This window comes from Aptenodytes forsteri, unplaced genomic scaffold, assembly GCF_000699145.1.
Source record: "Aptenodytes forsteri isolate BGI_AS27 unplaced genomic scaffold, ASM69914v1 Scaffold95, whole genome shotgun sequence".
Taxonomy (NCBI): Eukaryota; Metazoa; Chordata; class Aves; order Sphenisciformes; family Spheniscidae; genus Aptenodytes; species Aptenodytes forsteri.
In genome coordinates this window covers 1,357,946-1,380,200 of record NW_008794624.1, presented here as the reverse complement: position 1 = coordinate 1,380,200, position 22,255 = coordinate 1,357,946, and the positions used below count along the sequence as shown (strand labels likewise).

General features: G+C 37.9%; 1 protein-coding gene across 1 annotated transcript in view; it reads right to left on the bottom strand.

The window, feature by feature from the left end:
• Positions 1-22,255, bottom strand: part of SUCO (SUN domain containing ossification factor) — a 55,517-nt gene that overhangs the window by 18,550 nt on the left and 14,712 nt on the right. The window contains exons 3-13 of the mRNA XM_019470487.1: positions 20,299-20,306; positions 12,731-12,839; positions 10,338-10,439; positions 8,823-8,968; positions 5,640-5,780; positions 5,308-5,458; positions 3,229-3,349; positions 2,871-2,995; positions 2,312-2,379; positions 1,539-1,646; positions 303-408 (exon numbers count right to left, since the gene is read on the bottom strand). Of these exons, the coding sequence (XP_019326032.1) occupies positions 303-408; positions 1,539-1,646; positions 2,312-2,379; positions 2,871-2,995; positions 3,229-3,349; positions 5,308-5,458; positions 5,640-5,780; positions 8,823-8,968; positions 10,338-10,439; positions 12,731-12,839; positions 20,299-20,306 (1,185 nt within the window). The remainder of the gene's footprint in view (positions 1-302; positions 409-1,538; positions 1,647-2,311; positions 2,380-2,870; positions 2,996-3,228; positions 3,350-5,307; positions 5,459-5,639; positions 5,781-8,822; positions 8,969-10,337; positions 10,440-12,730; positions 12,840-20,298; positions 20,307-22,255) is intronic.

Below are 22,255 nucleotides of genomic sequence, written 5' to 3'. Positions count from 1 at the left end.
AATAGAACATTGTCTGGATTTTTCTTAATTCAGATATCAACTAAGTATGTACTTGGACACAAGATAATAGGTGCTTCCCAAGATCCTCTCAGTTACCATTATGAGGAAGGTAATACACTTGTGATTGTGTGACAAGGGTTTAGTACATGGCCAATCACACTAGGGCCACTAACAAAACTACCGCAATTAATGGTAAAGCATGCTTTGAAAACACGTTTCTCTGGATGTTCTGTTATACAGGGTAAGCCCAGCAAACCCTTCCTTCCCTGAGAAGCGTGGATGCTTTTGCAGTGTGAAGTTACCTTAACATATTTTGCATACATCTGTTCATCCAGAGGAAAGCTTTGGACATTTCTCTCATCTCTGGCATGGAAAGTACCTAATTTAATCCATTTGTTTGTTGGATACCTAGAAAAGAAACAATGGAGTCAGTTAATGAAATGCAAGAACCCACTGTTTACAGACATTTGCTGAAATTTCCCAAAAGGCATTTTCATGGAAAAAATAGGTTTTTTTCCTCCAGTCACAAGATAGTGGCAATGTGTTTTTTATGGAAAGAAGAGTTGCAAGATAAAACTAGTCCCAACACAAAACCTCAGCAGTACCTCTTCACATACTTAAAACAGTGTGCCAAGCCCTTGAAGGATGAAACCCTATACTTGATCCAATTACTGAAATTCAGCCAGCCTACAGTAAGATTTCTGGAGCTGAAAAAAGTCACCTCAGATGAACACTGAAGAACAGGACACATAAGTGATAGGTTGTAAATATTATTGTAAGCAAGCAGCAAAAAAACTGTGAGCAAAGCAGAGTTAGAACTAGGCAACAGACCAAGTGTTGAAAATCAGAATCTACACGCTTTAAGCACTGAAGAAGAAAGTGAAGTTTTTTGAGGCACTGTGTGAATGTCTCCTCTTTCACATACCAGAATAATCTGCTCACTCCCGGAAAGCAGTGGGGGTACAACAATGCCTAAAACACGATAAAGCCACCCTTTAACCAGCCATTCGGCCAACCAGTAGTGTTCTTACCCCTTCCAATTCCTCAATGGTGTACCACTATTTTTTTTTCCTTTTTAAATAATTTGGGGGTTTTTGGACAGAGTTCAGCATTGAAGACAGCTTAAGCCATGTGAAAATGGTCTGAATGACAAGGGAGGAGACAGTCCACAACCCCAGTGGCATTCTGTTAAGGAATGTTCATTTTATAATCTATCATCCACTACCTACTGTATAATTTCTGCTGCTTCATTGCTACTTTTCAACAAATTTTTCCTTTTCATTTTTAAGGTGGCAAATAAAAAAAAACAGGAAGCATGGAAAGAACTCAAGCCATGTATTCTAGGACCTCACAGTTGCTCTTTCCATGGAAAAAACCTGCTAGTAACTGATAATATACACACACAAAGAAAATCCATGTAATTCCACAGTGCATTACACTTTGCATAGTAACAGGCATACACAGACCATGTTTTATGAAGCCATCCATTTAATAACTATTTCATTTTTCACTCAGAAAGGTGGGTTTTGATAACATACCTGTCACTAATAGACACCAGAAAGTCTTTAGGAGTGGAAGAGAATAATTCATGATTTGCAATGTCAAGCTGCTTTACTTGGACTGGTTCACAGAGCTCAATAACAAACCTTGAAGTCAAAAAGGAAGTATTAGACAAAACACTTTTCCTTCTACAATTACAATCCTCAGTCCTTTACCTTGTTACTGCATCCTTCACTGGGTATAAAAGAACACTACAAAAATGCTGTACAATAAGGAGGCATCACTTGTTGCTCCCTTCAAAAGCACTAGTGATATTTACCCACATATCTAGCTTAGTAACTCTAGATAGCACCTGCAGCTACAGAAGCTTCATCCATCTTGTACTCAAAGGCAACAAGTTACAGAACTAAAAACTAAGGACAGCAAACATCATTTAAACCACACGTGAACTACCAGTTAGTATATGGTAAATTCTGATCATGTGTCCTACAGTTATTTGACAGCTGGTGAAAGAAACCAAAATCTTTACTTGAACACTCAGCACTTTCTCTTCTGTAAGATTATAATTATGCAAAAACTACAAATACTAAAGTGAATGAAGTTATCCCCTTCATCTTACTTCTCAATACCAGAGACAGAATTCTATGGGGGACGTAATAAAGCACCTAGTGCTAAGTCCATCAAAAATTCCTTACACACACATTTCAGGCACAGATACACCAAGGTCAAGTCAGTCCCGCAGGATACACAGTCCCATTGCGATGGAAAACTATAACCACTCCTGTCATACAAGCAAACCTCAGTAACCTACCAGATTTTAGTACTGCAAGGATTTAGCATGTAAAGATCCATGTTTTCCATCAAAATAGCTGAAGTGCTCTGTATAAAGAGAATTAGTATTTTAAATTGTATGGTAGACACTAACGCAGTACCAAGGGTTTTTCCCCTCCCTCCAAAATTAACTTTGATATTAGTTATGTAAACTAATACCAAGTTTCACAACATTCTAAGCAAGATAATATACAGGAGATGTTATGCCCTACTACTTTGGGGCAATCACAGATTATTTACTATGGCAAGCTGTTTAATACAACTTTGTTCAGTTGTTCAATTTCTGTACTGAGTAAACTCTGCTCCCCCTTCCAAATTCACTTAAAAAGACATCAACTTCTCTATAGCAATCCCTCTTAAAAAAAGGGACAGATCATAGTTTACGTCCCATTTTTGTGAATCAAAAATCACAATGAACCCAAACAGAAATAAGAATTACTTCAGAAATCAGTGTTCAGGTTTATGTAAGTGTACTTTGTACTACTTCTTGCATAAGAGTAAACTGAGATAATGCACACTAATAATTAGTAAATGCTTACCTTTGCCTCTGGATTCGCTGCCAAAATTTTGGCACCACACTCTACAGAGGCATAGTTATTTCTATTTTTCTGGACTTTTTTTGTGGAATGCTGCCCACCGACAGCAGAAGGGTGCATTGACTGACCTAGGAACAAGAAAATATTGCTACTATAACAAGCTACACAAAAACCCAGTATTTTCACTTTCAGGGAACTTCCGTTCACTGCTTTTATATAATAAATGCTATTAATTATGTAGTTCTAGCTGAAAAAATTAAGTTCCAGGCTGCATTCCAAATTGAGACAGTTTCACTATCCAAATCTGATACAAGATGAAAGTGGTCTGTATTTAGACCAAACCAATGAATCCTGAACTTACTCTTTTCTTTCTCCACTTCCATAACTTTCTTCTTCCATTCATCGAATGTTGGAATGTCTCCAGGGTCCTTTGGAGTTATCACCGATGTAGGGTCAATTTCTCCTGTTTTCTTATAGTCTTTCTGCAAAAGAAAGAGTCACCAATTGTGAATATTTTTCAGTACCAACAATGAAAACAAAGATGAACTTCAATGCTTTAAAAAAAAACAACACAAAAAAACATGCTCTCATCAAGTCAACAGCAGATACATCATTTGAACCCACGTTAAAAACTTAGTGCCAAAGTAAGCTCACAAGCCAGAAAAAACATGTGATTATTTCCTCCCAGAATTAGATTCTTCCACTGAGACGCTGGTAATTTTTGTGGCTAAACTAATACATTTTAAGTAAAATGTAAGCATTCTGTCTCATAAAATGTCTGCTTTTCCTTCAAGATTTTTGCTTTTCCTCCTCCTAAGGAGAAAAGGTTTCCCTGTAGCAGAAATCTTCAAATATGAATGTTGATCATGACAGAATTCCAGAGGTCACCTGGAGTTTCTGAACACCTCAAAAAACAGCAGAATGAGATACTATTTTAAAATGTTTTATTTAGTGTTTAATGGTCAAAGAAATAATGTTTTGAACTTGCCTGACAAAGCAGCAACCCTTTTAAGTTAACCATATGCTATACCATTTCAAGTCTTAACTTCTCCTTTGTACAAACACATTTCCAGCACACCAGAGGTGCGAAAAGCTGCTGCTAGACATTTCAAGTGTAGAGGTTGTTTTGTAGACAACATTTTACAGGTAGTTTCCAGAATGACTGCTTTGTAGGTTGACGTTTTCTCTGCACTTAAAGCAAGAATTATTTCACATATAGTTGTATAGCTGAAAGCCCTCAAAAAAGAGCCAAACCCACATATTTGGACAAAAACGACAACAGAATTCCTCACATGACTACACTGCAACAGAACTTTAGATGTGGTGTACCCAAAAATACATCCTCACATATATTTAGAAATGAGAGGATATAAGATCCCCCTTGGACTATGATGAAAGTGGTAAGTCAAAAAAACTGACTGAGTAAGCAATGCCAAATCATGCTCTTGCTTAACTATGACATCAGGCCAATGCCATAATTATTTAAATTGCAGTCTTTAAAGCATTAGGTTAAATAAAGAAAATATTGGCTTTTTTTTTAAATAATGGTTTACACCGATTTGTTCGTAGTAAATTCTTTAGAAGACTCTTCCTGACTGCATGCAATTATTTTAAGGCATACTCTATTCTGTTCAGTAATCTTGGGAAAAACTTCTTAGTTTTAAAAGAGAGTTATCCAAGTTATTAGTGACATTTTAAATGTGATCCTAAAATAGCAAAAAATGGTATTGCCATGGCCTTGGTCATTCTTTACCTATTTAAAAAACATAAGCTTTAGGAAACGCCTCACAGTAAGAACATAAATAGTAGTCATACAGTTAAGTATAAAAGACCTGTCTAACTAAGTATCCCACTTTAACAGTGGCCAAATAAGATATCTAGGAAGGAATAAAAACACACCAAACATTTTGTATTTCCTCCAACTCATCTTTGCCTCTAGCCATCTGCTTGCTTCTCAGGAACTTCCTGACTCAGTCAAGATTCAACCCTCAGACTTCTCTTCTACAAGCTTATCTGGCATGTGCAACAACCCCCCTCCTTTTTTAAAAAAAAAAAAATAATTGTAAAAAAAATTCAGCATCGACAGCATCCTGCAGGAAGTCCCAGCTTAACTGTCCATTACATGACAAACATTTCTTCTGGATTGTGCTCCAGATAGTTTTATTTGATTTCCTCCAAGTATTTGAAGAGACTTAGCTCAGAAAAACTGTTCTGTGCCAATGAATCAACCTTGCTGTCCTTTTCTTCCAGTTTGTTATACCCTTATTGAGATGGCAATATCAGAACTGCACAGTGCTCAAAATGTGAGGGCTGCACATTTATACAGTGGCAATCAGAAAACTGATAGATCTTTATCTTATCACCATCTTTAACAATGGTGATAACCTAACAGAGGTCATCATGCTCCTGTGCGTACTGAGTGGATATCAGCACTGCTTACCTCCCTTTTTAAGTTCTCTGAGGCATTCAGAGCAGATTTTTGCTCATCTGTCCCCTTTTCAGGTCCTGAAACTTTTGACTCAAACTCAGATTTTGTCTTCTTTCCCTTGCCATGTGAAGATGATATGTTCTCTATATGTTGACCTGCAAGGCTGAAAATTTTAGAGAGTATTAGGACCTATAAATTGATCACACTTTCAGCCATATGCAATATTAAACACACACACAAATATGTAGATAAGCAAGCACATGCAAACGTTTGTTGCAAGGCCAGGACAGAAAAGAACAATTACCTTTAAATTATTCAGACTCACAACCTACTTCAATACTCACCTCTCTGGTGGACTGACAAAAGAGGAAGGCTCACTCTGAGGGTCAGCCTCAAGTGTCCCACCAATATCACAGTCAGGTTCTGACTGCTCAGCTTCACTAGAGCTGACTACAGGGATATCAGCACAGGAATTTTCTATTGCACTGAAGGGAAAGAAATAACATGCTGTTTACCCTTCTGATAATACAAGTAACCCTGATAATCAACCACATAACTAAAGATATTTGAAAGTTTAAAAAAAAGCAACAGTCTCACAGAAATAATTAAGAGAAAGAGGAATGAAGTATGCTATACTTGTGGAACTGCGTTCTCAGCTGTACCCATGCAAGAATAGAATTTCCTTTTCCAGCCTGTTTGTCCCAGCAAAGGAACTCAAAACTAGCTTCTCATCTCCCAGAACTCTCATCTAACATCTTACCAAACACTGCAATGGATAATTTTTCCCCATCATCACTACAAACTAAGAACAGCTTCAGTTACCTGACTGCCAGCAATTTTCTTTTCCCTTTCAACAAAGGAATCAAATACGAGACTGAGTTCCATCGCTAAAAGCTCCTAATGTTCCCAAGTAAATGGGCAGCAATCAGAACAGAACTTGGCTAAAACTAGAGGAGAAAAGGGGTGGCGTAACGATATATAGTAGAGCCACACTTCCCTTCCACTAGATTTTTTTTTTCTTGCTAGTGTAACAAAAATGAGGTAACCCAGTAGACCACTATCCAAGCTGCATCAACAGCCCGAACTAGCTAATATGCCCACTGCCTTACTTCCTCTCTCTTAGAAAGACTGAATACAATGCGTCAGGCAAATCCTAAGGCAAAACATGAAAAGAAAGCCTCCCTGTGTGCTCTTTAGGAATGACGGAATGGGTGGGGAGAAGATGGACACATAATAACTTCTGTGACTTTCGTCCCTTCTCCAGTACAGGGATGACTTTCATATTGATCTAGAAGGTTATAAACCAGATCTAAGTAAAAGTCTTTATTCTGCCTCCTAAATTTCAACATAAGTTTTCTTCAACATCAGTAGCAAACTAGGTTAATCCAATATCATGATATAGAGCTGCAAAAACACAAACAGCACGTCGGCAACTTAAAAGGGGATCTTTTTGGTTCTCCGACTGCTAGGATCATCAACGGAAGCAGCCATAACACACACAGGGAGCCAATTTTAGACCTTTCATATGATAGAGCTCCCACAGTATAAAACAAGAAACTCATAGGTATTCAAGACTTCTCGCTATGTCGCAAAATCTAAAATGCTAGGAATACAATAATTTATGAACACCCCAAAATGCACATATCTGAGATGCACACAGTTTAGCTCTGCATGTAACACTTCAATGACTGAAGTAAGGTTAATCACTACACTTAAAATTAAAAAGCACCACCTATTCTTGACCTCAGTGGATAGATGACAGAATGAATAATTATCAACTGAATAAAATATGGGACAAGTATGAACTTAAAAATACCCTGATATCAGGGTGTACCTGACTGGCCTCGAGTAACTAATTTTGGCAGACGGTGAGTAGCACAAGCCTAAAAGCTGTAGTGCTCCCTCTCCTTTGGGTACTTGCATTTGTTAGTAGCTTTGCCTTAATTTTTAAAGTGCATTACCAAGCTCAATCTGCATGGCAGCTGTCTTTACTTGCAGCCAGAAGAGGAGCTCAGATTATTTTTCAAGAAGTTTTCCCCAGATTAGGTCTGGATAGAAAAGCTACAATCAGTGCTGTCCTAAAAAAGATTCATTATGAAGTAAAAATAGTTTGGAATAAAATTACTTCCAGAATATTTTGACTAAGAGGTCCTGCTGGAATATCGGACCGGTTACACCTAAGGGAGCTGGACTTTGTTACACTGATGGGAATCAACATCTAAAACAGGAAAAATGCTGCCTAAAGATAACAAATGCAACTGAGTCTTTTTCAAGATCTTGTTTAACTATGGAGTTGGACTACAGCTGTTTTGGTTATTAGAGTTAATCAGCACAAAAAGAGACCACCTATTACTATTTAAAGCTAAACTAAAGTTTAAAATAATGTATAAATATGCATCTCTCCTATACTTATTCTACCTGTAAATGGTACTAGTGTCAGAACACTACTGCCAAGCATTAACTAATATATCAGGTGCTCCAACACAAGTTTTCATTTTCATTTGTTTCACAGATCGAGTCTTCAGAGTTCATCACTGTAGTATTCTCCAACTATGACAGCAAGACTATTTTCAACAATTACAAGATACCAAGCTGAATGTTCAAAAGAAAGATCCTGGATCTCCTTCTAAGACCTGACAACAGTAGGACTTACAATACGTTACACAAACAAATCAATAGTCAACAAAAACTACAAAAAGAAACACGCTGAAATTACATTCCAGTTTTGCTTTATAAAACACTGCGAATTTGCGAAGCTTGATTTTCGAAGATTTGCAATTAAAAGACACTTAGGAAGTACCAAAAGGTGCTTAAGTGTTAGCTCTAGCAGAGTAGACAAGATCAGTCAGCAGACAAGATTTCCAGACCTTTTCTATGGTAAAGAAACTAAATTGGTAAACCAGAAAAGCTGGACCCTGAAGAAAACCCAAAACACCAAAGAACAAGAGAAATCTAGTTCATTTTTACTGTGTTAATTTTTTATCTACCAAAATATTAGATCTTTATCAGCAGACAATCAGAAGAATATATTCCCCTTAGCACACATTAAAAAGCCCAGGAGAATTTTGTGAAAGTACCTAGAAGTACATACACATGATTTTCCATACTACAGTGTCCTGGTTTCAGCTGATGAGACCATCACTGAAGCAGCCTTGATGCTTATCATCACAGATGTGAAAGCACACTTATGAAGGGCAGAAATCCTAATGGTAAAGACCTGAGGGCTTTTATAATACAGATTATCTAGCACATAAAAGACATTGGATTTTTTCTGTCAAAGCAGCAGCTTAGAAACTGATAATGGCAATACTATGACACTTCAGGCAAGTACACAACTCTTAATCCACACACTGAGTAAATGATGGCATATTCCATTAGCATTGACACTATAAACCAAAGTACAGCAAAAGAATCGTATGTAGCAGTCTAGTCTTATCCCTGCTAAACCTGAAGAGGTAATCCTTTTAAAAACATCAGAGTAAGTGATATTCTCTCAAAAACCAAAACAATAAAATAAAAAAGCTTACTCAGGCTGCGAGACTGGAGGGATCTCTGAGGTAGGTGAACTGGAAGTGTTTTCAGTGCTTTCAACTACGCTAGATGAAGCTTCATTTAAATCTACTGAAGGTGGAGTCTCAACTTCAGACTGGCTTGCTTCACTCATTTCTGTAGTCTGTGAAAACATTACAGATGAATATACGTTTCTTCAAAACTTGAATAGCAAAAGCATTCATACGATAACATCTAGTATAAACAGTTCAGTAGTTTAGATTTGTCATCAATGAACCTGAAAACCAGACAGCAAGACAGTTAAGAAATAAATTTTCTTTCTTCATAAACCTAGGTGGTATTCAGTGCTACTTTGGGATAGTTGCAACACTCTTCCGTAGTCTGCAATAATAGTGTAAAAATAATAATTAGAGAAGGCATGCGCAACAGCTTCCTCAACCATGCATCTCTAAAGAGTCAGCCACAAGAAAACAGGCTTAAGTATTTCAGCAACTGAAATAAACGGTTCTACTTGCATGCTCTGTTACAATAAAATTTACATTTACTATTATCATCCTAAGCTTAATTTGGGGGAAGGCTTTCAATTTTACCACTGCAATGGAGGTCCAAAATGATTCAGAAGTCTATTCCGTGTTGTAACTGAACAAAGAGATAAATCACTTATCACTTCTGAGAGTCTAGTAGTCTTGAGTCTTATTTATTCTAGTTCTTCAGTTTTCATAAGCCATTGCACAGCATAATCAAAATAAGGCTTTCTGAATCTGAAAACCACTGAAACAGGTCAGATTAACTCTTGCAGCAATACTATTAAACAATACTAAATACTATTAATACTATTAAATACTATTAAACAAGAGCCTCTTGTCAATAGCTGGATTACTCCAAGTCATCTAACTGAACATGAAGAGGTCTGGAATGTTTTGCTATGGAATTACGTATCTAAGCCACACAATATATATTCAGAAGTATGTCCCACATATGTTGTCTTGTAATCTAAAAAACCCAAGACTACATATCAAATAAATCATCTGTAACAGTGGACTTTGTAACATTTAACATTGAGCACTGACTTAATGTTATCAATGGCACATACAACCCTTTTTCCATTTTAACAAAGAAAATGAAACTGACAGAAGCCAGAAAGGATCAAAGCTAAAATGGACTGCTACCTACGATCACCAAGTCTGATCTATATAGAAGACCTCAGTGAGAAGGTTTTTTATGTTTTATTTATAAAGAGGCATCCATACCTATAACATTGAATTTTAATTTATCTTGAAAAAATTTATTTAGTCAGTACCTACAAATATTAAATTACTCTTTAATTATTACTTATGCACATGGGAAATGCAAGATTTGTTAGCTCATACATTTTCTCCTTCATTGGAAACATGAGTCTGACAGCAACCCTAGGTGCAAGTGAAATGCAATAGATGGTTACTATGAGCTTTAGATAACCAAAATGAAAGACTCTGAAATCCAAAAAGCACATGAAGAGTGTATGGAGACAATGAGTGAAATAAAAGTCTTGCCTGGTCAGATTTTGTAAAGTCATCAAGTAGTTCTTCCGTAGAGTAACTCCATGTATTTGAGTCTGCATGCTCAGACTCCAGTCTGGGACCAGCCTCTTCCCCCTAGTATATTAAAGGTAAACCAACAGTAAGTATGCAGTAACACAGGCCTTCTATTCTAGTAAGAGGAGTTACCTTTGGTACAGACTGAATAATACTACCTTTACAGCCACCAAAATATCAGCAAGAAGTTAAGCTACATGAATCTTCAGAGCCAATGCCAACGCATGTTTAAAATCTCACCTGTACAAATACTGCAGCAAGTTAAAACAATTCAGTTAAATCTTCGCAGAAAAGACCATTTTAGCATTGTCTTAAATCGTTCAGTTTGTGCGCTAAGGAAAGTTAATCATTCTGCTATGACCTCCCATGCTGACAAATCCTCCCTATCTCCATGCTGCCCAAAATAAGAGGAAAGAAAAAAATGATCCTAAGATGACTTGCAACAAACCACCATCAAAAAAATAACATTCGGCACATTTCAGTTATAGCAGTCTTATCAGCAGAACTAGAATAATTTCACAAATCTGCTGTAATCTTTTAAAGCAACTTTCTCTTTTACAACTAAAGATTTACAATCAAGTGCAGTGAATTCAAAATAAAAATGAATACACACTTGAGGAAAAAAAAAGTCCTAAAACCACCAGACTGTAGAACTAACAAGAATTTACTTGCCCCTCAAACTTTTTTTTTTTAAGTTGTGAATACAACATATGCAAGTTATTTTTGAGCAATACTTTAAAATACAGCAAGAAATCTGGTAGAAATTTACACACCCCTCATTTTATAAGTGCCATCTAAAATCCTGTGGTCAAACACTGGAAGTTCTAGTGTTCAGATCCAAAATGGGCTGCTATGCTATACAAGATTACATGATCATATTAATTTGAGAGAGTTAAGACATACACTGGAAGAGCAGTAAGTACAAATTTGAGCAGGCAAATCTTAAAGACAACAGTGAAGCAACATTTTTTCCCCAAATAATATTAGCTCACATCTAAGATTAAATAGCATCAATGCCTCGAAGGGACAACTGATCTAAGGAAAACTGATCAAGGGCTGCAAGACTGTTCTTTTTGAGCAGGACATCACCAGCAGCCTAGTTAGGAGTAACAGACATATGCTTAAGATTTCTCATACACCCAAGAGATTTTTCTTTAATGAGTAAGAAGTACAGTATACTTCACATCTTTGGTTTTAAGTTGAGAAATCTGCTTAACAATGCAGCTGTGTTACTAGAATGAAGGGAAGAATGTTGCAAAAAAGTAGGAAAACATACACCAGTGGCTTCTCAGTCTCAAAGCTCGCTTGATCTTTCCAGTTTTATTACATCAGCCATTAAACTCAAGCAGGACTTTTTTCAGGCAGCCAGAAGAATAAGACTGAATGTTATTTGGCCGTACAAGCTGGCAAAAAAATACAGCTAGCCTAGATGTTGAAATGTTTAAGAAACCTACAATATTTAAAGTATTTTTTTCTGGTCGGGCAGCTCTCCACTTGAGTCAACTAAAATGCTCAACACATTTTCCAGGTTTGATGTGGCATATAAAAGCTTTCTTGAAATGAGGACCATGATTAGCACTACTACTGATTGATGGAGGCAATGGGAAGACCAATAACATCAATACTACCCATGCTCATCATAGGACTGATTCTTTACCTGTGTAAATAAATAAATGAAACTATGATGACTTTCTGATATGATTCAACTGCTTGGGATTGCAATATGCAGAAACTTGTAATGAGTTAATCAGGGTGGGACAATTACACACAATTTAACCTAAAGTGCTAAGTAATGTAAATAAGAAAGGGACAAAATCTTGTATTATGCATTTCACATATGTATTTTAGCTTTGTTAATTTTTATTAAACAGAAGGAAAACAAACTGATGAATACTGACTTAAAACAATTAACTTCAAGTCTTCTATTTAGGATAGCAATCATTTGTGCACTGCGTTTTTAACACAACAGGTGCAACTGGCATACTGTGGCCTAGACTTATCCAGGCCATCACCTCTTATCGTGGTCTCTACAGAGCCACATACTATCCCTGATGACCACTTCTTCTAACATCTGGCACCCAAATAAAAAAACCTGAGCCACCATTACTAGCTTTACTATTTGTCTGGCCCCAGCCCGAACTGTCCAGCTATATTGTCACATAACAGCAACAAACTTGAAGTAAAGGAAAACAAAAACTTGGGAAGATAACATCATGGTTCACAGAACAACCGAGTACATTAAACATTCTGGCCAATAAGATTCTATGAATCAAAGTGTATGAATCAATTTTTTTTTTTATTTAATATCAAGTCAGACTGAGTAGCTAATTAACATGATTTATTAAGCATACCTTTTCCTGGACATTTTCATCATCATTTGCCAGGGCACAAGCATCATCTGAAGTGTATTGCACTGCTGATGAAAGACTCTCTTTACAAAAGACATGCCAAATAGGAAGCCTATTTAAAAAAAAAGAGCAAAGTCTTGATTTAAAATGAATAAATAATATTTTAAAATAATTCCCTCAGCACTGCTTCCCCTCAACCTTTTTTCAGTTGTTCCCAGGAGGTGCCTAAAAAATAAAAATACACATGTACAGTTCATAGATACTCACTTATCAAAACTATTGGAGGACTTAACTTTAAGAAATTATAACAGAAAACACTACAAATTTACTACTTCCAAAAGACAAAAGTATCAGCAAAACAGTTATTGGGGTGATACCATGTCACAAAGTGGAAGCTGACACAAATTAGTTAAGTTACTGCAAGTTAGAAAGAATTTGAATCAACTATATCCTTTGTCACATAGCAATGGGATATCTTTAGCAATGATTATTACTAAGCAAAAACTAAAGCCACAGATTAAAAAAAAATAAAGCTCCTTATTTACCTGTACAGATCATACCTGAGAAAATTCTGTATGGTCAGCATCATCAAGCACATTTAAGAGAATTAGAGAAAATAAGTATATTAAACAAAAGGCCCATGCAAAACCCATCAAAAATGTAGAGACAAATGGCAAACCAGGTGCTGGCTTTAGCTACAACCTCCATAGAGATTTGTTTTATACTTTCAGTTCCAAAGAATTTTGCTTCTCAGTAGAAATGGATTTATTTGCGTAGAAAAGCAGCCAACGTCTATACAAACACTTGCATCAGAACAGCATCTTTTGCTGCTTATAGTGCATGGCCCCTTCACATCCTAGATAACATCTGTGCAGCAAACCATTAGACTTGGAGGCCCAAAGGCCAGCAAAGGTCTTCATGCAGACTTCAAATAAGTCCAGCAAAATGGTATGCAAATTGAGCTTTTAGTGGAGTTTTCAACTATACTTGAACATCAGAGTCACCTGCCACTTTAAAGCCAAACACTTTTTACATGACAGCCAGGTGATCAGTATGACCCCATGTAAATTCACACAAACATCACTCTGCACCCCGAAAAAAGGGCCTCCTCTTCCTAAGAGGAGACAGGTCTATAGCAGATCTTTAAGCATACAAGAAATCTGGATACAGCAACCTTCTGACAAAAGTTTTGAAAATGAAAACGTAGCCTTAACAGTCAGTTATAATAGTAAGAATATTAATAGGTCAGGATTCGCTTACACAACTGGGATCAATCTAGTGTTTAGAATTTGAACTACCACCTGTCTTAAAAACTTGAAGATCACCTTTATTAGAAAGTATATTCAGCATAGACTCCTCCACCGAGGAGGAACCCATGCCACAATAGACCACAGTCAAATACTAAGTTTTAAAAACAGCTGCATGCATAGATACACACATACATATACGTACATATACACACACACACAGAGGGAGCACTACTTCTCTAGGTTGTGGGCAATCACAAAATTGGGCTATAAACCTATTGCTCCTCTTCCACCCACATCAGCAGGGAGCATTAGCAAGATACTAGCCACTCTAAATCCAGGTCTCTTACCACCAGAAGAGCAGAAGACAGCGGACAAGGAACTTGTGGGTTCTGACATACTATTCTGGAGATGGGCAAATAAGGTGTCCCAGGTCTATCTCAGCCCCACCGCACCTCAGTAATTCCTATCATCTTTGAGGTAACAGCTTTCCTCTAAACTAAACGGAAGCCCTCAAGTCAAGCAGAAGCAGCTGCAGTTACTGGAAACTAAAGCACTGAATATAAGGGTATAAAACCACTTACAACCACATAGTGTAGTGGGTACAAAGTCTCACATCGCAGTTAAGTTGAAAATGAGGTGTATGCATTCTCACGCATCTTAAATTCCCATCCCACCGTGTAGTTTGTTGTTTGTATTAAGTTTTCCATCAACCTCTGTCTTATCCTAAGCACACAACATACATTTAAGAGACTGAATGAAACGTTACCAGACTTTTACAGCCTGCCTTCCTAGCTCTCACTTGGAAAAATTAGTTATGCAAATACTTCGAGTCATTTATTTTTCTGAAAAGCGGTTTCAATCATTTCATGAAGAAATTTTCTCATGCTTTTAATTCCAGTACCGCTGGTCTCTCATTCCAGCTATGACAACTCCCTGGTTCTCCATAAAAATACAAGAGAAAGATCAAAAACTATACAGAACATACTGTAGCTCATTCCACCCCTTTATTATACATGCACACAAATATGTCATTTCCTATTTTGCTTACACTAAGGGGGAGGGGGGGGATCTTCAGTGAGTTGTACAGAGCAACATTAAGTCCCTTAATGTAGAAAATAAAAGATATCACTGGCTGTGAATCAGCATTTTAAAACACAAGGTATATTTTCACAACCGCATTAATAACTACTTTAGCACTTGCGGTCATGAAAAGCACTTAGCATAAAAGGCATACATTTCTTGCCTTACTATATTGATAGTTTCAATGCAACAAATCATGCTTTATTAGAGCATGAATGTAGCTTTTAGAAGAATGCAGCTTTTAGAAGAATGCAGCTCATAGTTTAAGCTATTCTGGCCTAATCTGTGTCCAATATCCTATTTGCTTATTTTCAGAAATTCTTCTCAGTCTGCTCCCCAACTCAAACATGATGCCTCAAGTCTCCCAAGAGCCCTCTAAGCAAGGGAAAGGACTGAGAATTCCTTTGTATATGTATGCATGCACCCACAGGAAAACCTGAGCCCTGCTGCAAGAGGATGCAGCAGGCAGGATATATCATTCAACTGCTGCCATCAAGCTCTGACAGAGCATTAAGAACACAAATCCACAGAATGCAAGGCCACGTGAGACCAGCCATTCTGTGAGCAGTCAATTTAATCACCTTATCAGGACCACCGCTACTCTTTTTCTTCTGTCTTTCAGCATTCTGCATATTCATTCAATAGGCTTCTTTAGCTACAGGCTGATAAATGATATAGCCCATAATAAGAAAATTTGCCAAATGGCATAGCACCTCTGTTAAGCATTTCTCTACATGCAGAAAGACAACAAACATGAAAACCTAAGTGTTCATTTACTGAGAACAGAATTCCCCTTGAGTTTAGTAAACTTGCACAGTATGTCCAGTGAAAATACAGCAGCTTCTGCATCTGTACATATTAATACATCCTCCCCTTTCTCATAACAAAAGAGTAGTACTTTAATGCTGACTTGAAGCAAGCAGATTTAATACCCAAATAGTACTGGAGATGAGTCACTAGATATACCATCTCGGGTATAAGGTATATCTTCAAATGATGTAACAGTGTAGAAATACTTCAAGAGATTGTTCCAAACATGTAACCAACAGTTAGTGACTTACATGGTTACAGAAGTTTTCAATAGTTCCATTTTTGCTAAGGATGATTCAAAATAGCAGCTGCTATTAAATCTCATAAAGAACAAAGAAACTTAAGTACGAGTCTTTTAGTATCATCATTAATGTAGTTTAAAAGCTATTTTCTCTAATACACCATGAATTTTTCAGCTTGATATGCACGAGCCCAAAAGCAAAAGCTCCAAGCCCAGACACAGAAGGGGAGGGGGAGGAATCTTTACTCTTCACAGGGCAGGCACATACTGTGGTTCTCTCCTGAATCAGAAAGTCTGCTCACCCCTATCTGAATAGTACGGTACACATTGCTACACAAATTGGCTATGGTCTACTGATGGCTGTCAGGCTTTTGAAAAGGAACGCACTGAAATTCAAAAGTGCAGGTGGTTTTGCAATTGCAGCATAGGTTTCATGTGAAAGACCATCCAGTTCTAATTTGGCTCAAACCCTTTAAGTAATTGTGAAGGAGGCTGCAGAAGACTATCAGAGATAGTGAAGCTATTGATAACTGTTTTGACAAGCATAAAGATCAAGTAGAAAGTAAACAACTGGTAAGAAAAATTAATCACACAAGTTACAGCTGACAAAAAAATCCAAATTAGTGAAATCTGAAGGTAAGAGCAGTTTTTCCACAATTTGATCTTCCCAAAGAAAAACAGCCTAAGCTTCCCTTTCCAAAGACTTCATACAAAAACAGACACTCGCACAAGATTCAGTTCAAACACATCTGTCCTCTAAATGGTTCAAGAGTTTTCTTAAATTCTCCCCAAACAAGACCTATTTCTGGACACTGGAGAGTGAAGCAGTTCAAAACAGTTTACAGCTGACACCTGCGAGAGTAATTTTAAGCAAAGGGAATATAAAAAGGAAGCTATCACCAGTGTACCGATTACCAAGCCCTCCTTGAATGCCCAGGGAACAGCTTCTCTCCAGGACGATCACTGACATTTTCTGCACCTCTCAGAGGGTTGTATTACCAACAGGTGCAGATGTGCCAATGCCCAACAGCTAAAAGGGAGAATGAAGATGTCACTGTCCCTGCCGTGTGACACTTCTCTACTGAAAATATTCATAGGATCAGTTCAGAATGGGCCTGTGCAAAAGAAAGCAGGTGGGTTTGGACCCTGGGTGGGCAGAGAGCCAGCAGAGCAGGCCTATGAATGGGGGAGAGGCACCTACTTGTTGGTTGAAGCTTACCTTCTTGATTACAGAATAATTTATTTTTGATTAATCAGGTAAAAAAAAATGAGAAGTTGTAAAAGGGCAAGGAATGCAGGAAAATATCTTTTGCTTTGAACAAATCCTACAGATCTGCGACTGCAATCACTAGCCTAACTCTCAAAGAGAAAGAAGGCTCTGTAACAAAGAGCTCAGCCGATCCACAACGAGACTCGCAAGTCAGCAGTAATCTGCCTTCCAGCCACTGCGAATGCAGAACAAACAGCAAAAGGACGGAACCCTCACCCTCTCCCCAGTAACTTAGTGGAATCCATCTTTCTCTCAGAACAGTTCAGCAAGAGGGACTTGCATTTAAAAGGGCCCGCAGAATGAAGTAAATCTCTCAGAAAATAAAGACCAGGCTTTTAGGACAGCGACACTATTTCAACCAGTCAGAGAAGGAAAGCTATTTGCAAGGCCTGACTGCTTTAGCACAATCTCCCCAGAGACAACACTCATGTCTGCATGTGAAGTGGAAATAAGTGTTGATAAATGCAATGAAGAACTGTTACTCTTCCTTAATGCTGATTAAAAAAACCCAAGCAACAAAAACCACACCATTCATTTAAAAGCCATTTATTACTACAGAAAAGCAGCATGCATTACTAAGATAATTTTAAAAGTTATGATGGATCTTTAAGGGAGAAAAAAGCTGAAGACTAAGATCTACAGATCTAGACTAAGCAAGAATGCTGCCAGCAAGGCAGTGATACCATCTCATTTCCTACCACTATCCACTAACTTGATTCATGTGCTAAAAAAACCAGAACAACTTAAATTGGAACTTTTTTGCAAATCCTCTACCAATCCATTGTATTTGGTAATTAATTTAGGTTTTTAATATCTTGCCCACTCTTTGCAAAGAACGTGCTCTCCAAACTGCCTCCTAACTGGAATGCAACACAAAAGAGACAGTTACTTCACTTATTCAGAGGAGCCCAACACAAAGATACTTCTGACAGTACTGAATTTCATAACTTCAGACAATGAAATTCCAACCATCAGTTTAAAATACAGCTTTTAGTATTTTAAATGCATTAGCATGCAAAGACTGCAAATCAAGGTTACAGTTGCACCATATACCTTATCAGATTTAACTGATTTACTGCCTGAAGGGGTAGTCCTGCATCCCACCTTCAACAACACATTTCTCTGCACCCCCTGATCTGATCTGGAGATTGTGGACACACGCCAGTAACTTCTGAGGGGGGGGAAGAAAGTTAGCTTTGAGCTACTTTATACTCAGATATAAAAATCCAAGCAGATAGAGGGAGAACATACCATTTATCCATCACTGTCCACTGTTGTCCTAAGTTAAACAGAAATCAAGGCCGAGGACTAACAGTGGAAAACCTCTTCATTCCTTTCTTACAGTGCTACCAATAATTCTCTCATCCTTTCCTAGAAAAGGCTGCTGAGATAACAGCCACCTTCACAGCACTATAATTGTATATTGTTTTGATACAGTGCCCATAATAGACAACAGCCTATATTAGAGCATGCTGCAGAGTAACACTGAAACACATACCTCTTACTCCTTTCTTGAAAGGAGTATCCAGGTACCCCATTTCAGGCACTTAAAGCAGAGCAGAAGTCACAATCCCTAGCCCTCAAAAGGTGTCCATTTGGAAGTGCTCAAAGGAACAGGCAGTTCCTGGTGATTCTTGGTAACAGACTTCTGTAATACCGCACTGAAGGTTGTAGCTTAAGAGAACCTCCCTGCATTGTCAAACTCTAGTTGCTATCTTTAATACAACAGTTTGGGGAAAAGAACACATTCTGGAAAAATACAATATAATCTGATACTGACTACAAAGACTACAGGAAAATAGTGGAATAGCCATGAACTGTGATTAAACTTTAAGGCCTTTAGAGTCTGTAGTAATGTCTAACTACACTTCTCTGAAGATTTCCCTCATCACTTAAATTCATAAGCTTGTCTACACGGGCACAATACTCCAGGCCTACTACAGGTAGGCTCAGAATCATCATCAGCTGCTTTGCACCAACTCCCCAAGCTTAAAACTCACTGTAAATGCAACACAGCTTAACATAGTGCCAAGGAGTGGAATTTTAGCATAAATTTAGCAACATGAATTTTGCCCTAAATCATTGTAAAGCTGCTATCACCTAACTCCCAGACATTTTATAATGTATTTTTAATAGACTTCTTACCTTTAAAGGACTTCAACAATATCTTGATTGCCATTCCAAATTTCATCCAAGCCAGGAAGGTTCCTTTGAGCACCTAAGCTAATTTTGAACTGTTAGAACCTTGTACTGATATTCCAATCCAGTTTACGTCACTTATACCAATATTTTCACTCACCCGAGCAAATGTTCTTTGCACTAGCTTTGGGATAAGTCTGTCTGTTATACCAGCTCAGTGTTTTCACCAAGGAAGTTTTCAGACTTGCAGTTCTGTATAGCCCTGTTCTCAGCCAAAAGTTTTCATGCTCAGAAATAACACCGTACTCAGGCAGAGGGCTGTTAGCACCTCCAAGTATTAACTTTAAAAGACATTGTACATCCTCCCCTTGAAAGAAGCACAGACTTTACCAAAAGCTAGATTAGTAATGAAAACTAAAGACAAGAAAAGCAAGAAACCCAAAAAGTATTCTGTAAAATACTCACCGTGATAAGAACATTAAAGTGAAAAAGAACTAATAACAGGTTAGAGAAAGACATTTCAGAAAAAGCTGAAATTAAGGGATGAAGTAAGGCACATCTCATTGCAACAGGCAGGGTCTTATACATCAACACAGCAATCTCATGAGGGGGTACATGCCACTTTAGTACATCACTTGCATAACAAACAAGCAAATTTGAAGTTTCTAGGACGAATCTTTTAGAAGATACTGCATGAAAGCATTTCACTGATTTTCAAATAATTTTAGAAGGTAAATATTCAATAATTGATTGAGCCAAGCATTTGTTTTGCATAAGACACCAGAGCCCCTGCTTGCACGCAGCACCTTCAACTCGAGCAGGCTATAAGCTAGGCACATTCACATTTGATTTTTAAGAGTCCAAGAGTTCCAAAGCAGCTTTTGCCCCAATCTTAACTACAGAGCAGAGATACTTCCAAACAAGACACTCCATATCTAGGAACACACTCTTCATTCTGAAATCTGATGCCTGGAACAAAAGTTTTGATTATATGAACAGTGCCCAGATCACTTCATTTCTTCCTGCCATAAAATGCACACACAGAGCACTTGTTTTAGTATCAGCCTTCTGAAGATACTTAAGTAACCACACAAGAGGATAATCACCAGGTAAAATTCTGAGCCCCAGTACAAGCAAGCTACACTAGCAGTTCTATCCAGATCATTAGGGCAGCCTCCTGTAAACATACTCTGCTGAAAAGAGGATTTCTATGGTAAGAGGTGTGTTACACTGGAACACAAGCCTCACCCCAACTTTACCACTCAACACCTTTCTGTTATTAACAGATGCAAGCTCAAGGTTTAAGCCAAAAGTCAGGGCCAATAAATGTTCAATTAGCAAAACCTCTACTTCTGTCATCTCTAATCTGGCTTGCATAGCTCTTGTCTGTGCAGGACAGGAGTGGCAAAATAAACACTAGTGATGTTATCACACTGCCAACACAGCACTGTTTTTTCAGGGCTTTTCTTGCATTACAAAAGCTCTAAACAAGCACACCTTCAAAAATGTATAAGACTAATGCAAACAAAAACTAGAAATATTATCTCTCATTAAAATTCACATAAACCTTCACATTTAATGTTATAGGGAGGAATACAAAGCAATATCAAAATCTACCCCCTTCCAATGTACTCGTATCCAGGCATTATTCCTGGCTATGCCACTGACCCAATCTGACCTTTACAATTTTCAGGGTACACTCTCATTATGGATTTCGGAGTCAGAGCTACTAGACTAGGCATTTTTCATCAGAAACAGCACATCCTGCTGCCCAGTCACTTTGATATAAGCCTTACTTTACTGATGCAGCATACTCACAATGTAACTACAACTAAAGAATCCTGATGTGCACATGCACTTAATCCCCATCTTCCTTTTACTCACAGTTGTAAAACTGAGGATGAAAAAAAGAGTTCATAAAAGCTAAGTAGATCAGGATATGCAAAGCACTTTCTGGGATACAATGAATCACAGAAAGACAAATTAGTGTATGCATGATTTCTTTATTAAACTCATAGCTAACACTTTGAAACTGCAGCTTATGGCAGGCAAAAGCTGATGTCAGAACAATTTATACAGGTTACTGTTCAAACAACTGTCACAGCTAGTCTCAATTCAGATAGTATAATATCCCTATAAGCCTCTAAATCTACTCCACTTACTCAGCTCTGTATATTGTCAAACTATGAAGCACTGCAAGTTTTAAAAGTATTTTTTACATTATGACTATCCACACAAAGGGATTAACTGAAGCATAAAAAAACTGTCATAAATTCAGGACAACAGGAATCATTTGTCACATACAGTCAAAGCTCCAGTCTGTACAGATGCATATTATTTTTAGAGCACTACATTCCTAAGCCTTACCTCCATCAAAAGTATTTCTCTAAAACCATGCAGCCATCCCACTCTTTTGAACCGCTTGTGTACTGGGTTTGCGTGGCAAGGTTTTGGTAGCGGGGGGGCTACAGGGGTGGCTTCTGTGAGAAGCTACTAGAAGCTTCCCCCATGTCCGACAGAGCCAATGCCAGCCGGCTCCAAGACGGACCCGCTGCTGGCCAAGGCCGCGCCCATCAGTGAACGCGTTAGCCCCTGGGGAATAAAATATTAAAGAGGGGGGGGGGGGGGCGGAACCTGCGCAATTGCAGCCAGAGAGAGGAGTGAGAATATGTGGGAAAAACAACCCTGCGGTCAACGAGGTCAGTGAAGAAGGAGGGGGAGGAGGTGCTCCAGGCACC